The sequence below is a fragment of the Jatropha curcas genome, chromosome 5, assembly GCF_041381405.1.
Source record: "Jatropha curcas cultivar XTBG-Jc1 chromosome 5, XTBG_Jcur_1.0, whole genome shotgun sequence".
In the NCBI taxonomy this organism is placed as follows: Eukaryota; Viridiplantae; Streptophyta; class Magnoliopsida; order Malpighiales; family Euphorbiaceae; genus Jatropha; species Jatropha curcas.
In genome coordinates, this window is record NC_143155.1 from 2,299,140 (window position 1) to 2,318,108 (window position 18,969).

General features: G+C 32.7%; 3 protein-coding genes and 1 long non-coding RNA gene across 6 annotated transcripts; 1 reads left to right on the forward strand and 3 right to left on the reverse strand.

Moving 5' to 3' along the window:
- The first annotated feature begins 289 nt into the window (after positions 1-289).
- On the forward strand, positions 290-2,510 carry LOC149496021 (uncharacterized). The gene is made up of 3 exons (XR_016320777.1): positions 290-399; positions 1,412-1,483; positions 2,261-2,510. It is a non-coding gene; the product is annotated as an uncharacterized LOC149496021 (long non-coding RNA).
- Positions 2,511-4,381: 1,871 nt separating this feature from the next.
- Positions 4,382-7,054, reverse strand: LOC105637223 (putative proline-rich receptor-like protein kinase PERK11). The gene is made up of 9 exons (XM_089722083.1): positions 6,877-7,054; positions 6,621-6,763; positions 6,456-6,553; positions 6,126-6,337; positions 5,570-6,025; positions 5,311-5,459; positions 5,021-5,215; positions 4,777-4,926; positions 4,382-4,696 (listed from the first exon to the last, which is right to left on the reverse strand). The coding sequence occupies exons 1-9, from the start codon at positions 7,052-7,054 to the stop codon at positions 4,382-4,384; spliced, it is 1,896 nt and encodes a 631-aa protein (XP_089578209.1).
- Positions 7,055-7,907: 853 nt separating this feature from the next.
- On the reverse strand, positions 7,908-17,144 carry LOC105637181 (uncharacterized). 3 transcript variants are annotated; one of them, XM_089721458.1, is made up of 14 exons: positions 16,823-17,138; positions 16,674-16,714; positions 16,440-16,532; positions 15,880-15,954; positions 15,306-15,355; positions 14,007-14,096; positions 13,795-13,923; positions 12,491-12,560; positions 10,666-10,767; positions 10,542-10,594; positions 9,860-10,007; positions 9,659-9,743; positions 8,680-8,808; positions 7,908-8,333 (listed from the first exon to the last, which is right to left on the reverse strand). In XM_089721458.1, the coding sequence occupies exons 1-14, from the start codon at positions 17,070-17,072 to the stop codon at positions 8,152-8,154; spliced, it is 1,497 nt and encodes a 498-aa protein (XP_089577584.1). In that variant the 5' UTR covers positions 17,073-17,138; the 3' UTR covers positions 7,908-8,151. The 3 variants fall into 3 exon arrangements, with proteins under 3 accessions (XP_089577584.1, XP_012075989.1, XP_089577585.1); XM_012220599.4 differs by having other exon boundaries at positions 13,795-13,851; positions 16,823-17,136; XM_089721459.1 differs by lacking the exons at positions 7,908-8,333; positions 8,680-8,808 and adding an exon at positions 8,954-9,257 and having other exon boundaries at positions 16,823-17,144.
- A 433-nt stretch (positions 17,145-17,577) lies between these two features.
- On the reverse strand, positions 17,578-18,680 carry LOC105637224 (NAC domain-containing protein 67). The gene is made up of 2 exons (XM_012220638.3): positions 18,181-18,680; positions 17,578-18,042 (listed from the first exon to the last, which is right to left on the reverse strand). Exons 1-2 carry the CDS (start codon positions 18,616-18,618, stop codon positions 17,722-17,724), a joined length of 759 nt encoding a protein of 252 aa, XP_012076028.3. The 5' UTR covers positions 18,619-18,680; the 3' UTR covers positions 17,578-17,721.
- Between the last annotated feature and the right edge of the window lie 289 nt (positions 18,681-18,969).

An 18,969-nucleotide genomic window follows, 5' to 3' on the forward strand; every position in this document is an offset into this window, starting at 1 on the left:
GAGTTAAAGAGGAATGACTTCTTGTTAAAGCACGATTTTACCCGAAAATCCCGAAAAACGGTAATTTGAGTATGACTTTCTTAAGTGGGGTTTAGAATATTAAATACACTTGGTTGATACCTACTAGGACTAAAGTGAAGTGATTAAAAAGATTAGAGTGGCAAAAGATGAAGGGAAAACAAAAGGGAGGATTATAGTGCAATTTTCATTTAAAGGACATGGAAGGAATTTTTAATAATGTTTAGTATATATTATTATGAAGAGGTGGAGATAACCACGCCATTTTCCACCCATTTTTACAGCCCAAGTTGGTCAAGAAGAGAGGAGGAGAGTTTTGATTAAAAACCAAGCAAAAAGGAGGTGAAAATCAAGGAATTTTCAAGTAATTCTTAAGAAAAGGTTAGTTAACTTCACTTCCTCCTTCTTTTCTATGGATTAATTTTTGAATTCCATGAACTTTGAAGTGAGGTGCTTGCTTGTTCATTCTGATTTGGTGAAGATGAAGTGATTAGAATTGAGTTTAAGGTGATTTAAGATGATTGAAAGTAGTTATGCATGAATTCAAAGTTTAATTTGCATAATTCACCAAGATGGATGATTTTGAGTTTGTATTTGATATGCCATTACCTAGGGATTCTGATATATCTTATATTATGATGTTATGTAAGTAATAGAAGAGTTGAATTGCATGAATTTGTGCTGGAATGGAGTTGAGAATGCTTAAGCAAACATATCATTGCTGGACTCGTTACAGTTGGTCTGTCTGAAATTCAGCTTCTGTAATTGACCTATTTGACTAAGCAAATGAACTTCAAAATTCATGAAATTTTATACGGAGATAGGCTGAGATGTTGGGTAGGTCGTGTTAAAAGGGAAAGGCCATTGGATAAAAGGAAATGGAGTTATAATTAAATCAGTGTAGGCTGCTCAGCATGAGAAAAACTGAAATTTAGATTCTATAATTATGTTATTTGACAATGCAAATGAGCTTTAAAAATTATGAAATTTTACAGGGCAGTACCCTAAGATGTTGGACATATGCTGTAAAAATTTCAGGGCAAATGAAAATGAGGAAATTAAGATATAGCCAACGGAATGCAAGCTGCTCACATGCTGAAATTCTGCATTTCATAAACATTGAATGAATTTAGCATGCCATTGACTTCTATTGTTTTAATTGTTAGTAGTATGTTTCTAGGATGTGGTTAAGTGTTGGATATGAAGTGTTTCATGCTGAAACTAAGGTCATATGACACTTGGACAAGCATAGTGAAAATGAAAGAAAAAGCATGACACAACATTCTAATGCTTAATTTGCATTCCTATAGAAAAAGCATAGTGTTTCATGCTTAATTTGCATTCCTATATTGTGTAGTATGAAGTTAATATCAGTATTAATCTCATGCTACAGCTTCTGAGAGAAAGGGAGTTGAGGAGAGGATGGTTGATAGAGGAAATAGGCTAGGAGAGCCTTCTAGCTCAGGTTAGTGTACTATTCCTTTCCTACTTTTATTTAAACAAAATGATATTGATTTTGCAAAATATTTTCAATGGATTTACTTTATGAATCATAATTATAAAAAGTATTAATGATGTCATAAGTTCTTCAAGAACAAAGCTTATTTTGAAAGCATACGACCAAATGACATATGTAAATGAATTTTATGATTCTTATACCTTGAAAGAGGAGGATGTTGGCCAATTGATTCCTGTAGTATGAGGGGTGGCCGTGACTGAATGATTTTAGTAGTGTTTGCGAAATGAAATGTTGCCCACAGTGATTTTAATATTATTACATGAATGGAATGGTTTAAAAGTCTTACAGCTGATATAAACATGGTTATTACCCCGAATATCACTTCATTTGTTGAAGTTGATATTACGATCGATTGAACATGGATATCATCACTAGATGATATATGATTGATATGAAATTCTCCCTCCATGTTGAGGTTGTAGATTGCTCCCTCCTCTATTGAAATCATATCACAGATTGAGGTTGTAGATAGCAAGTCTAGATGTGCGCATTAGACACTGATGGCCCTCGGAATTTGATTCTATTAAAGCTGTAAAGACTACATTATGAATTTATGATTTAAATGGTATTGTTTTGTTTTCTTATTTCCTTTAACATGGTGGGTTTATGACTTATGATTCATTATTTCATATAAAGAGTTTGATTTGATAAATTTGTGTTTATTTTATAATAGTACACTACTAAGCAAAATGCTTAGCGATAGTTGCTTTTGTGCTATCGCAGGAAAAGGCAAGGAAAAAGAACTAGGAGAATATCGTTTTTGTTTAATGTAGATAGTATGCTACTGATGTAGCTATTGTATATTTGGCTTCTTGTGGAATATGTATGATGTATTAAACATTAACAGAACATCTATGTATATTTGAGCAGATACATGTAAATTATGATTGTATGAATTTCTATTATGTATCTAAGGTTTGAAAAGGATTTCAGTATGTAATTAAACCATCCATGGGCTTATGGGTTATGGAACCATTTTATGTTTTTGCTAATATAATTGATGTTTAAGAAATCATATTGAGCTTAATGGAAGTTATGTTTCATATGTTTAGTAAATTACGGAAAAAAAAAAAGACATTTCTTTATAACAGATGAAAGAACCAAAAGGAGTTTTACATTTAATAATTAAATCTACTTTTCTACAAGATATAAATGAATGAATCAACAGTATTAAGTCCCTTATAGTATACTTAGTAAGCATTTATAAGACTTAAGTGTTTATTAAGTATATTGCGGGCGACATGCCATGTCTTACAGTAAGGTAAGGTGTGACATGTCTCCCTAAGTTAATGCTTAAAAAGCATGCTACACCATTCACTTAGGAAACTCTAGATTTTTTCAGTCAAAATGCAAATTTGATAATAACAAAAAAAGCTAATCAAAATATAAGCTAATGTGACGGCAACAGTGTCACAGTAGAGACTCTTTCAGAAACCTTTAGATAAAGAAACAAGAGAAGATTTAGCATCTCGCAAACCTACTTCTTTGGCCAAATCTAATATGAATTTTCTCTAAGAAAGAATAGTGCAAGTAGTAGATCTAGCTATCTCAATGCACTGAAAATATTTGGCAAAACCCAAATCCTTGATAGATAACTAAGAATCTAAAGCTTTCTTCACAACATTAATGGCATTCAACTTGTTACGGGTAATGATAACACATCCACATATACAAGCAAAAGCAAACTCCTTATCAATACTTTTCGGCTCTGTCTGTTTCTATAAAATAACTTGTAGTAAAAATATTTTCCACAATTTTTCATTGTTTGGAGCATTCAAGAAAATAAGTCAAAGGAAAATATTTTTCTAGTCAAAGGAAAATTAAGTCATTTTTTAAGGAAAATAACTTCTCATTTTCGAGAGAGTAAAACATTTTCCAGATATTGACAAACCTTATAAATTTATTTTTTTTAATTTATTAATCATTATAGCCATTACCATTAATCACCATTTACCATTGACCACCACCACTGGCCACCGACGGTTTCATAATTTTACCCTTTTTTTTTTTTTTGCATTCTTCTCATATTTAACAATAAAATTTTTAAATTATAAAATTTCTATTATTATTAATATTTTTTCTGGTCTTATAAGATAAAGACTTTAATATTTTAAACTAATTTTTAATATTACAACCAAACAATAAAAAATAAGTCATTTAAGAAATATTTTTCAAGGAAAATGTTTTCATGGAAAATATCGTTCAGCAAGTTATTTTCCTGCAATTATTTTACGGAAACAAATGGAACATTAGTGAACAAATAGTGATCTTGAATAAATTGAATGGAACCCAATTTAAGAGTGAAATTTGTAACTCAACATTCAACATTCCATTATCTAGATGCTTGTTTAAAACCATAAAGTGACCTTTTAAGCAAACAAACTTGGTTTGGTTGAGAAATAGAGCAACCTGCAGGGGTTGCATATTAAACCTCTTCATCTAAAAAAACCATGTAAGAAAGCATTGTTAATATTCAATTGAATTGTTAATATATATGGTAACCCTAATCTAACGGTAATCATAATCTACAGTATGGTAACCCTAATCTATCTGCCAGCAATTCTGTAGTTCCTCATGAATACTTCTCTCGAAGCATGATATAATATTCATTTTCTTCCTTTGGTATACAAATGATATACAAGATGTAGAAACTTCAATTACATGAGATGTTTAGTATATACCATAACAGATATATTTTCAGAAACCGTTAAGCATAGGTATTATAACTACCAGCTCTTTCGAGGAAAATGTTTATGTTAGTACATGGAAATGTTTTTAACATCTAATTTTCTACATGCAAACAAAAAATCACATCTGAAAATAATTAGGAACTAAAAACTTAAATTAGCTGTGCATTTCTGCATAATACACTGAAATTCTTCCTGCTTTTTCTCTTTGCAATTTGTCACTCGTTCCACTACTTACAGAGCTCCTGCTGAAACTTGTGCTTGTTCTTGTTGAAAAAGAAAGAGAAAAAGATCTGCTTACTTGGTTTTCTACGTGTAATCCTCTAAAGCTTTCCTGTTCAAACGGTTTCTTACAGCTTCTTTGTCCATTCATGTTAGACGATCTGCGAACTAGATATGATCTCACTGCAGAAACATCTTCCATTAGATCTTGAGCTCGCCTATCTGCGACGCATTCCAGTGCACAGACCACCTAGAATGGTGGAAACAGAAGAATTTTAATGATATACGATGTTGTTTCATTGAGGCAAAGTACTGTAAGAAATTCATTACCTTGTCCATAGTTAATCTTTTATTTGGAACTTTGTTAAGACAATTATGTATAATTCGACCCATCCAGTAGAGTTGCTCTGCATCATAGGAGTTGCCAATTCTAGGATCAACTATCTCAAGGAGCTTTCTTTCTTTCAGAAGTGGTCTTGCCTGTGTTACAATAATGCAGATTAGAAAATAAGAGTCGTCCTCCCTCTACTAACTTCGCTTAAGAGTTCAATTTCAAAAATTAGATTCTGTTTACCCATCCCACAAGACCTTTTCCACCACGAATCTTGTCCGTAACCATCCGGCCAGTAATCAGCTCTAGCAGAATAACACCAAAGGCATAAACATCAAGGGCAGTAGAAAGTTTCCAGTTTCCTGAATATTCTGGAGGTATATGTCCCAAAGTTTCAAGAACCTCATCATGCTCTGCAGAAAAACCGAAATCTCCTAACTGTCAATAAAGAAAAGAAAATCAGTTTTCTTTTTTATGTGTAAAATTATCAAAACAATTGTTTAATATGTAGGCTTATATATGTCATTAATTACCAGTGGTTCAAAGTCATGTGTTAGAACAATGTTACTTGTTCTGAGATTCTTGTGAACTATGTCGTTTTCATGTAAATAGTTTAAACCTCTAGCAGTACCCAATGCTACTTTCATTCTCTCTGTCCATGTCAATGGCAAGGGGCAATGCTCTGCATAATGCCATAGATTTTACCTAATGTTAAACCTCTTAAATGTCAGATTGATAAAAGATAGCTTAATATTGTTCTTGTAAAATATACCACTTGTATATGTTACTTACTTGATAGGTGTTGATTCACTGAACCATTACAGGCATACTCATATACAAGCAGCTTTAGACTTTCTTCTGTACAAGACCCTAAAAGCATCAACACATTTTTATGTCTAGCTTTCTTGAGAATATTTACTTTTGATTGGAGATCCATCTCTCCTTCAGGGATTATATTTTGATGTTGTTTAACAATTATTTTTAGATTATTACATTTTAGTTGACCTCTGAAGATGTATCCCTTTCCACCTTCAGATAGATAGTTTCGTGGCGAAAAACCATCTGTAGCTGTATGGAGTTCTGTATATGTGAAGTTCCTTTGCCATATCCTATTTGGTCTTGTATTTTTACAAAGGCTACATATTGAATGTTGAAGAATATCTTCGAGTTGCCACTCTTCCCTTGCTTCCTCAGTGTTACTGCTCTGCTTTGTTATTTCTTGAGCAGGTAGGTTCTCTTTGTCTACTCCTGTTGCACACCATTGAAACAAATCTCGATTGATTTGGGCGCAATAGCATAAAATATTTATCATCTATTTATGTAAAGGAAGATTGAGATGGTTCCTTACTTGGACGCATTTCAATGCTGAAAAGGTCATCAGGTGATCCTGGCAGCATATCGTCATAAGTTACTTGACAGCTACGATCTTGCTCTGTAGAAGATACATTTGTTCTGTCTGTTCTTGGTCCTCTCAATTGCTCAACAATATTGTTCTTTTTCATTCTTGATATTCCACATGAAAGCTTCTCCAAGAAGTACTTCCTGTTCTTCTTCATCTGCCTATACAGACGAAATTGCTACTATAATTTTATGTTCTCTCTTTTATTTTTCTGAATCTTGCAGGAAGTAGACATAACTGTATTACAGGAATTCTATTTAGGTAGAATTTTGGCCTGACCTGTCAAGTATGACCCACGTTGGCTCTAAACTTATAGCTGCTTTTAAAGCTACCACTTTTGGCGAAGGTCCTGTTGCTATCTGCACTGAAAATTTAACCTGCGATTTCATGCATGTAAGAACAATTTAATTTTTTTGAACTTATAAATAAATGAATTATACATACCTTCTCTTTCTCATAAAGTTCAGAAATCTGAACAAGCTGTGCGTTCTTTGCATACTCTTCTTTCTTCTTTGCCACTTCTCTCTCAATAATTTTCTCATTTACATCAAACATGGAATTGGAATCAATTCTACTTTTATATCCCACTAAAATGAACATCGAAAAAAATTAAAAATGATCAAAAGAAATATATAATTCTGCTAATTATTTTCTTTTTGTTGCTTTTAGTGCATAAATAACAAATAATTTAAATGCTTACATAGCTTCTTGCTTCCTGCATAAAGTGACTTACTAGGGGTATAAACCTGATGAAGAACAGAAAGTAGGGTAAGCATATCACCAGGCTTAAGTGATAAGCCCTGTAAAGCCCACCTCACTGCACTTGAACTAACTTCTCTTGATGCATCTTGGATCACCACCACCCTTTGTGCATCCATTAATTTCTGGTAGAAGCTCTTAATTACTGTTTAAGCTAAATTAAATACAAAAAAATTACATTAGTAAGAAACTTTCTTGTTTTATCAGTAATTTTAACAGTTAAAGAACTAATTTCTCAAGAAAAAGAGATGCAGTGGTGGTGGTGAATCCAGCAGAGAAGTTGATTCAAGCGGGTATATTCGGATATCCAAAGAGGATTTTTAGTTCTAGTTTTTATATAGAAGATGATGAGTTCTATAAAAAGAAAATTTAGCTGGCCATTAAATTAATTTGTTCATTCCAAAGAGAAAAGAGTATCTTAAACCTGCATATGTAATGTAATACAAAAATAGATTTGGAATTTGTGACAGAAACAATGTTGTCTTCGGAGAATCATTACTTGGATCCTTAAGGGGCAATTTTTGACATTTTGCAATTTTTACTCCCTCCCTCTCAAAAATATAATCCACTTTCTATCTTCACACAGATCAGATTAAAAAAATAGCAATTATTATAGTTAAAGGACCATCTTATTCATATAAATTTTTTATTATGCCCATCTAAACTTGTACAAAATGATTAAAAATATCCGATTTCACTTTTTAGATTAATTTCATTTTTATAATTTTAAAAAAATATATATGCTAGTCTTTTCAATGGCCAATTCTGCCACTAACATTTCTTATACGATTCTTTGGTGTTATTGAACATTTGTTGCATATTTGTGAATACCAAAGTGTCTGTCCTTGTTTGGTTTCTCAAATTATATACGTTATTTTCATATTTAATAAGAAAAACAAAAGTTTTTATCAGTTGGAGTACCATGAAACCTTGTATACAACTATGAATTTATCATATGTAAACGCCAACAAATGAAAACGACATCCATCTTTGTCGTCTATTTCTTTTACTGTAATAACATGTTCAATTCCAGAATAATGTAATATAGTACAATATGCAAGAGCCAAGAAAAGTTGGCAACAATGAAGAGAATTGTAAATGAAAATAGCTATTATAACTATCAATCCAGATGTAACAATGTACTTTTGACTCGTATAGGAATGCCTTTCCGGTTCTTGATTTAGACCTCATAAGAAATCATTTTCATTCTTGATAATCAAGAACGGCTAAAATTCTCTAGTATTTCAGAAAGGATCACATATCCTGCTCCTCCGATCACGCAAGAAAGAGTGATTCTTCCCCCAGGAACCAGCTGTGGCAATTTTGTTGAAGGTGATGGACTTGAGTACCTATCTGACCAGGCCATGGCCGCAGGAAGAATTCCAAAAAGTACCAAAACTAACAAACCGGAAAAGGAAAAATACAAAAAGGTAACATCAAACAGTAGACAACCAAGAAATGTGGCTTCAAATAAGTTTATGTTGTTTTTGGATTTTTGGATTTGTCAAATATTTATGAATTTGGATTTGACCGAAAACCACAAATTTTTGAAGGCTTAAATATACTGGATTTCAAGTAACTTTAAAGCCTGTGATTTCATAAATTCTACACTTTACAATCCTAAATTTCAAGTTAAACTCAAGAATTTAAACATAACATTATAAAACTTCTATCAACCATCATACACTATCCAAATTCAATTTTCAGGATCTTGTAAAAAAAGGAAAGAACTTTACTTGCATACCTCCATATGTTCCTGCAAAATCCAAGGCTTTAAAAAATATTTCAGGATCTAGCAGTGCTAATGCCAAAGGTGGAAGCAAAGTCAAGAGGTATGTCAGAGGGCTGTTCTTATTAGCTGGGAGTTTTAGCACTGAATATTTCAAAAAAGAAAAGAAAAAAGTAAGAACAATTATCTTCTTAATGAAAGCAGTACTACTAATATATCTTTTTCCTTGTGGCCATTTCGTTCATGATAATACTGATACCAACAGAAAAAGCTTACTGTAAAAGGGGAATGAATTGAAAATATAATCATATATTCAAACTGTCCTTTTACAATTTGTCTTAAATGTTCAAATGGTGAGATCTTTTTCGATTTTTTCCCTTGATGAAATGGCTTGAAGATCTTGAACACTTGCAACTATGGTCTTGTAATTCAATGCTGATGCAAATACAATATGTTATCACCTGTTCTCTAGATGCTTACGCTTTCAAAAGAAATTTAGCAGAGTCATTTGTATGTGAAAATGACCCTAAGTAGTAGATCATATGCGAGTCAATTTCTCAAAATAAGAGTTGTTTGAGTCCAACGATAATGTTCTGGTTGCAAAATGAAACAATGTTGCATTAACAAACCTTTTGCGGATCTCCACTTGCTCCCAAATTATGAAAAATATTAAGACTGCAATTGGCAAGATTACTCTAAAAATGCTTCAGTTACATTCAATTATATCTATTACAGCTTCCTACTTGTAACCTGAATGTAATAAACTGTTGTTTTGGCTCTTTCCAGCAAATTTGCAACATATACTGCTATCTCAGGCCTCAATGTTAAAGTTTGAGAAACTAGTAAATGGGAGATTCATATTCAGATTATTGTTATAAATATTTTATTGCTCATCAAGTTTCATTGCAACAAAACGTAGGAAAAAGATGAAATATCGTCATGTCTGTAATCAAAATTTTTGAAAAAGCATATGGGAATAATGTTAACCACTCACAATCAGCAAGGAAGTCAGCAAGCCCCAAAACAAATCCGATATAAGAGGTTGCAATTGCAAGTAGCGAGAACACCTCAACTATAGGCTGAAGAATAAAAAAAGAAGAACAAAACAAGCCATTATTTTGATTTTCCCATTTCATTTATATTTCATCCAGTAATTGAACTTCAGAGATTTAATAGTTTATGATAAGAAACTTACTCCAACAACTTCATTAGTAGATCGCAATTGTTGTAGTGGATCAGTGATCTTATCAGCCATCTCAGTATTTGGAATTGATCCTAAAATAACTCCATTCCATACAAGAAACAAACCAAGGGGTATAGCTGTGCCTACAACAATGGCAGTCCTGAAAACATACAAGATGATGACAAATATAACGAGTACAATTTCCAGCCAAAAAAAAAAAGTAACAGTAACAAAAAACACTGATAAGGAATGACATATGAGTGAGAAAATTATAAGTTTAAAATCAAAGTTAAAATTCCCATTATGAAATGCACAAATTATCCATTCATGGATTGGATATATTAATGTCATAAGACCAATAAAACCAAATCCAAAAGTCAGGGTATTTAAGAGCGAGAGAGGATAAATAAGCGAACGATACTTTAACCAGTCTTCTATTTAAGATGACTGCCTTTTTTCCATCTATCCTTACTTAATTCAATTGCTAGGCTAACTTTATCAGTATGATAATTTACACCATTAGCATGAAAGTTATCTTTTAAATGCTTTGCAATCAATATTGAGCATGGTCATGAAAGGAATGTAAGAGCTTTTAAAGCAATACTGTGAAGTATGCATAAGATCAATAATAAATGTTACACCTACACTGTGTTAGCTTAATATCAAGCAGAAGTGTTATAATAAGATTTATCACCTTACTTTTGAAATGTTTCCTTCAAGATTTGTGCAAAGAACGGGTACTACATTCTGAACAAAGCAGATATAGGATGTCACAACTACTTCCATGTTTAACTACTACTACAAGTTTGCGATGTTACCTGATAAACAAATGAAAGTGCAATTATAGGTATACTCATAGGAACAGCTTCAAAGTTGGCTTTCAAAAGAGCATCTAATTGTAGCCCTCCACTGGCAACTGCCTAACAAAAAAAATTTGATATCTCTTCAATGTAAAATATAAAGGAGCTTATTTGCCACCAAAGTATCATATTGATATTTATCATTCCATAAAAATACTAATCTCAATATGCAATTAGAAACGTAAAAGCATTTTTATTCAGTTTCTTCAATGCGATTTCTTCCTTCCAGTTTCTTTTTTAAGTCTTTATTGAGAAACGGCGTGGAAAAATGATGCTTGCGCCAACACTCTTGATCAAATACAAGCCCTGCACTGTCGATTAGTCTCGGCATCAGCAGACATATCTTGACAAATAAATAGAGAACTTATTAAAGATTGACCTGCTCATAAGTTTTCCTTCTAAATGGTGATACCAAATTTGTTATGGTAGAATGGTTTTGACAGCCACTGGAAGGAAGTTTAATGGGGTATATGATAGTAGAGGTTATAAACTTTGAGATTGTTTCTAATTTGCAGAATACATTAATTTGATCCATCAATCATTAAAATTTAAATTTTTCTTTTCCAATTTGATCACATCTATCCATTGAAGATCTTGACATAATGACATGGTAAGTCACTCATATAATTTAAGCCAACAGAAATACACCCATAAAAGAACAAAAAATCACTTTTGTGAACCCACATGTTTGATTAGTCAATTTAAGTGGAAGAGATGGTAGTCCATGTCAACTGGTCCAGTGAATCATTTGCCGAAAAGATTAAATGACCAATCTCCCCTTCGCCATGCTCCGTTGACCTTATTTCATTGCAATCTGATGCAAGGTATTCTACGGGAGGAAAAGCATCTTATGTTGCTTTTTTACCTTCAGGATAGAGTAAGGAGAGAGTCAGTCTGTATCCTATAAGCACTGTAGGAGGCAACTAACTAACCAGCTAACTATGGGGGTAGGATAGAGCAAGCAAAGAAAGAAAGGGTTAGGGAGAAATTCGAGCTAGCAAGGCTCTTACTCTCTAGTGCTGGTGTTGAGAAGAGGATAGCAAGCCTATGAGTCCACAAAACATGTATAACCAGTTTTGAGAGCAAGTAAATTTCAAGCATTGTAGCAGTAGCGGCAACCCTATAAGCAAGATTTTTAGGAAAACCATATACCCTCTAACCAGGGATATTTAATTAAGTTAAGTCAGCATGCAGGAGCTAGTTCTCTGGTAGATCCTAAAATAGATTATGTACAATGAGGATCACAATCATTGATACAGTTTGGGTATCAAGCTATCTTATCAATCTATTTACAAAAAGGCCTACAGTACAGTGATGAAATTGTCATATAATCAATCCTGAAATAAGAGAAGGGAAGATATTTGTGACAGAGAAAAGCTCGATTATTCCTCGAGCAACTGGGGTATACAAAATTTCAATGATACACCAAAATATTATTTTAGAATCAATCCTCTAATTCTGCCAACAAACAAAAGGGTGACCCCATGCACGAAGCATCCTACATGTATAGGCTCTGGGGAGAGTTGATGTATGCAGCTTTCCCCTTGCTTTCAATAAATCCCCTAATTTCAGCCACAATCATACAAAATTCGCACACTGCAATCACAATACTCTTAACACTGCCCCTCAAGTTAGAGTGTACATGCCATATGCTCCAAACTTATATGCTCTAATTTGTTACAAATGTATTCAATCTGAGAACCTTTAAGGGATACAGTAAGGATATATGCTAACTGGTCATTTAAATCGAAAAACTAGAATATTTTTCAAGGGAGAATATTACCACAAGAGCAGTGAAAGAACCAATGATTCCAAATATTAGAACACCATTAACAGCACCAATGAAGCGCTGACTGCAAATTGAGACAAGTGTCAAGTCAATTTTGCTCCATTCAATCAATTAGAGAAACTAGAAAACTAGAAACACCAAAAAAAAAAAAAAATGTGTAGTGCAGAAACTGAAAAACTGAAAGATCACCAGTAAAATTTACCTAAGTATACTCTGCGAAACCTACAAGATTCAAAATAAAACATGCATTTAAAAGATTACTATAGTCTAGCATGTGACTGGTACTTGACAGTTGTTGACAATACAGAGGCTTTAATTAGATTGCACACACAATGAAAATCATGAAATCAGAAATATTACCTATTTTACCAAGTAACAAAGTAACACAATTAATTGGAGGCTCCCTCTGTCTCAATACATTCACTAAGAGAGTCTCTCGCTTGTAGTATATCTATACCATAGGAGATTAAAATATGATTCATGATATCTTTATACACCATAAACTTAACAATAAAAATGCAATCAAAAATGATTTCAGACAAAGAAAATTTATTTAACTTTGTTTATGTTTCTGATACAAAATAATAATACCAGCAACATTAACCACAAATCTTTTTCCCACACGTGGAAAAATGGTAAGAAGTAAAAGTGAGAATTTTATAGCAAGTATTACTTTTGAGCTTTCAATAAAAGATAATGAAACTCCAAGAGAAATTTCACAAAATAGTGCTAAATGTCAAAATCATTTTCTTGTGACTAGTTCTTTTGCACTAGATAACCTGTTTCATACATCTGTCAGGTACCACCTTAACACAACACTTAAGCCCTTGGACTGTAGGTCCCACAATCATATATCTATTCCCCTCTTATCTATTTCACTATTTCTTCACATTCTCTAGATATAAGACTTTGGCCACCAACATAATGGCATTAATGAATGGGAAGGATCTTGGATTTAGTGTTTACCAATTCTATAAATGAATAAGGATAAAGGGGCAAATAGAACAGATATCTAACACAGAAAGAACAAACATTCATAAAAATACATCCCAACAAGAGGTAACCACCTCGTTATCTAGACAAGTTTGAAAAAATGCAGTATTGTTACATTTCATCAGATTTGAACAATTATCTCGCTATCCTAGCATTAGCCTCAAGCACATTGATAATTGATAGAACTTTGAAATGTAAAAGGTACTGTTTCAGGGACAATTCCTAATTTCACAGCCCTCATAAAATATATTTACTCAACACCACTAAAACAACAGTTAACACCTACTTAAGAAAACAGCACTAACCTTCCAAAGTAGCATATGCCTCCTAAAACCAAAGAGAACAAAGTTGCACTCTCCCATCTGCAAAAAATTTGCAGCAGATCAACATCTAATAGATGTACAAACTTTTCCTGAAAACAAAATCCATAAGTGCTGCTGAGAAAGATACAGATTCAGAGGCAAAAATCTGGACCAACACTTTAGGAAGATGGAAATACTAGAATTAAGGTTCTTACAATGGAATGCCGAGGAAGTTTGTCAAAATATCTGAAGAACGAGCCACATAAGCAACTAGAAGGGCGTAGTGGATAAAAATGTATGACCAACTGCAAGACAAGTACATAATAAATGACTGCCATATTTCCAGTGAACTAAGGAAATTGTCTCACAAGATAAAAATATTTCAAGTGAACTTCATAGAGATGTAGATATATGTTGTATGTCCCCCAGAAGCATCTTATATGAAGAAAATTTCCAGCTTTTTTTTTTTTTTTTTCTCATCATTTATGGCCAGTCAAGTAGAAACTACATTTGCTGCACTAATATTAACACTAAAAGCAACTATGACATGCAAAAAGAATTCTGAAAACCATTTCAACCAATATTAGGACAGACTTGGAATTTGATTTCTACAAATTATTTATATTCCTAAACATTTTACTATTTAGGATTAGGAATTACAGAATGCGTCCTTTCTTGCACTGTGGCTTGAAAATTTTGGGGTAATGAAACTAGCTTTCAGAAGGTTGATCAACAACGTCACCAACAGTTCAAACCATCAAGCAGTTGCATGGTACAAAAACTAATAACTGGATGGAGCCGTTTCAGCATATAACACTCAAACCTTTAAGAAGAAGACAATTGTCGACTGTTATATAAACATTATAATTCAAAATCAATTTGAACTCTTGAGTCTGCCATTTTCATCAGGACAGCGGTTTCGATGTGTAGGATTTAGCAGTATAATTACCAACTGAATCAATTACTTGCAGAACATGTTGTTAGAATAATAAATTGAAATATTAAAGTGAATTAAATAGTTCATTAAATTCAGAGCTTTTAAGTATTAAGTGTTTGAGCTTTTTTTTTTAGGTTATCTATTTAAGTAGATGAAACGTTAGAATTTATTGTTAACTTTGGGTTTCTTATGTCTTATTATATAAAGGTGTGATTGTCTAGTTGTAAAGTGTGACCCTTTATACAAAGGAAAGCTAAAGTTTAATATATAAGTTTAAGTTTTTATGTTTTCCTTCTTTCAATTGTTTCTTCAAGAATTAAGTTCATTTCTGTTCTACAACAATGATATCACAGTTTCTATCTAATGTTAGCAGCATCACAATTTCTATCTATTTTCTAACAAGTGGTATTAGAGCATCTGGAGCTAACAAGTGGTATCAAAGCATCTAAATCTAACATGTTAACCCATTAAAACAAAACAAACTATTTCTTCTTCCAAAATTTCTTTTAATTAATACATTTATTTCCACATTGGAAGGCATAAAATCATAATATGGCTTGCAAATTTATCAACCTACCAAGCAATTTGAACTCCAGCTATCCCAAGAGTTCTCCTGGCCATTGACACCTGACATCAGTCACCAGGAAAAGGGAATATGAACAACAATGTAATATACCAGCAAAAACAAGATACAACTTAAACACTTTTAAATTTCTTTATTAGAAGACAATTCTATGTCAGGATGCACCTCGATAATCAACAACCATTTGATGATTAGCAGTAAGTTTTCTAGTAAAAGAAATACAAAATATGATACGATGTATATCAGAATTCTATGTTAACTCTTGTGTGTGCACCTTCAATGACAGAATTTTAGGAGCAGTGCTATATATATTGATATCATTACGATAATGAATAACACCTAAATATGGTTTAAGTTTTCACATCATTCACACCTCATTCAGCACAAAAGAAATATAAGCAGTAATTCTATCAAGATTTTTTAAAAATCAACAAGGTCTAATTTGAAGAGAGCAATTATCTAAAAACAGAAAATAATTTGAATCCCATTGTTAAACGCACAATTATTGTAGAAACTTCATAATACCACTGATAACCACATGTAATTCATATTTCAAAACCATAATTACCAATGATACACCACCAGAACCCAATTCACACATTGTGTTGACATTTACTTCTGCGATGAGAAGTCCAGTTGCAACCTGCAAAATAGTTTAAAAGACAAACTCATTATAATATTAAGAAAATGTAAAATATAAGAAGAGCTGCAGCGAATTCAAAGAATTGACATGATAAGAGCAGTTTACAATGAGACTAGTATTTTGATGTCAAATTGAGGTCATGACTTCTCACTTCACATTCTGCACAGTTATTCCCATATAATGGGCTTCTTTCTTTCTTTTTTCTTTTTTACCCCTGGTTTAATATTTAACCCAATTAGTTGCTCCCTAACCCTCTCCCCAGACAATGATCCAGCTTCAACACATAAATTGCTTCCATAATTAAGAGACCTGGAGCCTGGAGCACTCTTGTGGTGCATTGAAGTGCTTTTACCCTTCTAGTGCAACCGGTCAACCGCTATAGGTGGCCTATAATGGGTAGTGTCGATGGGCTCTTAAACCCTACTTTAGTAATCTTATGAACTGGTCAAGAATTAACATGAGTTGGATAAGGTTGCCTTTATTACCATAAATATCCAACAAACGATGCAGGCAACAGCAGAGGCCAGAAATCCAGATTCTTGAGTAACAGCAGGAATTGCAAGAATCCCAGCACCTACCTAAGAGATTCAATCAATAAAATTAATTATATTTCATTGCAGAAAGAAATTCAAATAAAATTAATTACTTTTAACTAATAAAATTAGTTATATTTTTTTGTGTTTCATTGTGTGCAAATGAAATTAAAATTAAATGCATACCGTTGTACCCGCAACTAGAAGAATTGAACTAGATAAACTTCCTAACAAGAGAGAAATTAAACAAGAACAGGATTAATTGGTGGGATTTTGCAATTAACTAAGCAATAAACATCAATACATTAATAAAATTAAGAAAATTGGGTATCTACCAGGCTCTCTTTTCAATGTGGCTTGATTAAGGTTAGAAAACAGCCTCTCAACTTGATATTCTTGTTGCTGCCTTTGAGCCTGCAATTGAAACCCAGTTCTTACAAAGTATTGATTTGAAAATGGTATTTTTGATGTTATGGATCGGTGATTATGAGAAATTGAAGGAATTTGCAAGAACTTGTATTTTGCAGAAGATGGGATTACAAAAGTTTTTGGAAATTGCAGAAGAGAAAAGGATGTTGTAGACATTGTTTTGTTTTCTCCTTGCCGGTCTTTGTTTCTGGCTCATGGAGAGAAAACTGAAACAGACAGGTGGAGGGTTTATAGGGTTATTTATGCTTCTGTTGAAGATAATGTGGGTCCCTGTAACTGAAGTACTGAACCCTTTTTTTTTTTTTTTTTGTACTCAGTGAGTTTGTCTATACACGAGTCAGAAGTTGTGAACTTTATAGTTTTATACTAGTATTAGAATATCAAAAGGAATAATTTTAGCAGATCTAGAAACCTTATCTCTAACAATTTCCCCCTTCCTCTTCATATTACATTTTTTCCACTTTCATTAATTGTTCATGGAAGAAGGAGAAATAGATAAATCTTTTGCAGGAATAAAATATTAAATAGCAAGCTAGATGATTAATTAATGCAATGAATTAATACAGACAAGAAATATTGGAACCACATTTCAAGTTTAAGATTCTGAAGATAGACATAAAATCAGGAACCACCATGTGTATATATATAAAACAAGCTGGAGTTCAAACTCAATTATACATTTTGTTTTTTTTTTTTTTTTTTTTTGAAAGAGAATTACATTTACAGTTTGAAGTTAAAAAGAGATTGTCCCACATTCTCAAGTTTTGGAGTTGGAGAAGTATTGGATAGCTCTCAGCTTCAAAATTCAAGGACACTGATCATAGAATAAAATATCATCCCAAAACAGTGAATCACCATTATCTTCATATTCTGGAGTTCTCTCTAAGCTAGGGTTAGGATCTCCAAAATTTTCATTCTCACAGTAGGCAGAAACAATATTGTCCTGTCTCTCTAAGCTAGGATTAGGATCTCCAAAATTCTCATCCTCCCAGTAGGTATAGCCAAGATTGTCCTGTCGCATCTTCTTTGATTTTCCGTTTCCTTCTTCTTTCTCAACAGAATATTCTCTCTTCTTTCCAAGTGCATCTTTGTTATAGATTCTACAAAGAACATACTCTCCCTTACGCTGCAAAATCAATGAACTAAAATTAGTATTTCCATCAAACTGACATTACAAACTTTTAGAAATCAGGGCTAAAATAATTATAAACAAAAAGAAAACGAAACCCTAAAATTAGAGTTATAAATGAAAACATTTACCCACCCCTTCATATTTGGATGAGAACTCGGTCATTAACCAAAGGCCGCTTCGGTTTTTCTTGCCTGTTTCTTCAAATCTAAATTGTTTTTTCACATACAAAATGTTACCTTCAGAATCAAGAATTGGCTTTCTGTTTTGGTTTCTCCAAGTTCCTGAGGGCGTTCTTCTATCTCTTCTCTTATCGGCCATTCCCTTCAATTTGGTGAAAACGTAGAAGAATCCAGTTAACTGGCTGTGAAAGATATTCCAGGGATCATCATCATAAAGGGTGTTTGGATCACCATCAAGCGTCTTCACCACATCAAGTATCAGCGTCTTCTCCAGCTTTGATTTAAGATAATAGAAAACAAGTTCTTCATCTGTGGGATCGAAGCGATACCCACATGGAAGCTCTGTCGCCTCCGCTAACCCTGATGGAAGAATCAATGACCTTGCCGCCATTGTTCTCTCTCACTCCCTTAATCAATCTTTACGCTATCTCACTTGTAATCTTTCTTAGTCGCTATTAAGATACTAAACTTTTACACTGATTGAGCAGTTATACTTATATATAGGCTTCGGTGGCTCTCTTTCAGGTTTTATCTTTCGGTCCTTCTTTCTTTCTCACCAAGTTATATATTCTTTTAATAATTTTAAAAATAAAACTTAAATTAACGTTTTCACATTTATATTTCAGATTATATTTTAAATTTGAAACAAATATTATATAATTTTTAAATTTAATAATCCAATGCAAACCATATTAATTCAATCAAACTATATAAATAATACTTGTATACGGTTTTAGTAATA

Excerpts from the sequence above, each read along its gene's own strand:
- LOC105637223 (XM_089722083.1), bottom strand. The coding sequence starts at position 7,054 with ATGGATGCACAAAGGGTGGTGGTGATCCAAGATGCATCAAGAGAAGTT. Across the intron at positions 6,764-6,876 it reads TGCAGGAAGCAAGAAGCTAT|TGGGATATAAAAGTAGAATT; the intron begins GTAAGCATTTAA and ends TGTTCATTTTAG. Across the intron at positions 4,697-4,776 it reads AAAGATTAACTATGGACAAG|GTGGTCTGTGCACTGGAATG; the intron begins GTAATGAATTTC and ends CCACCATTCTAG.
- LOC105637181 (XM_089721458.1), bottom strand. The coding sequence starts at position 17,072 with ATGTCTACAACATCCTTTTCTCTTCTGCAATTTCCAAAAACTTTTGTA. Across the intron at positions 14,097-15,305 it reads GCTGGAGTTCAAATTGCTTG|TTGGTCATACATTTTTATCC; the intron begins GTAGGTTGATAA and ends CTTGTCTTGCAG. Across the intron at positions 13,924-14,006 it reads AACTTCCTCGGCATTCCATT|CACTTATGGATTTTGTTTTC; the intron begins GTAAGAACCTTA and ends CTTTCTCAGCAG.
- LOC105637224 (XM_012220638.3), bottom strand. The coding sequence starts at position 18,618 with ATGGCGGCAAGGTCATTGATTCTTCCATCAGGGTTAGCGGAGGCGACA. Across the intron at positions 18,043-18,180 it reads TCTCATCCAAATATGAAGGG|CGTAAGGGAGAGTATGTTCT; the intron begins GTGGGTAAATGT and ends TTGATTTTGCAG.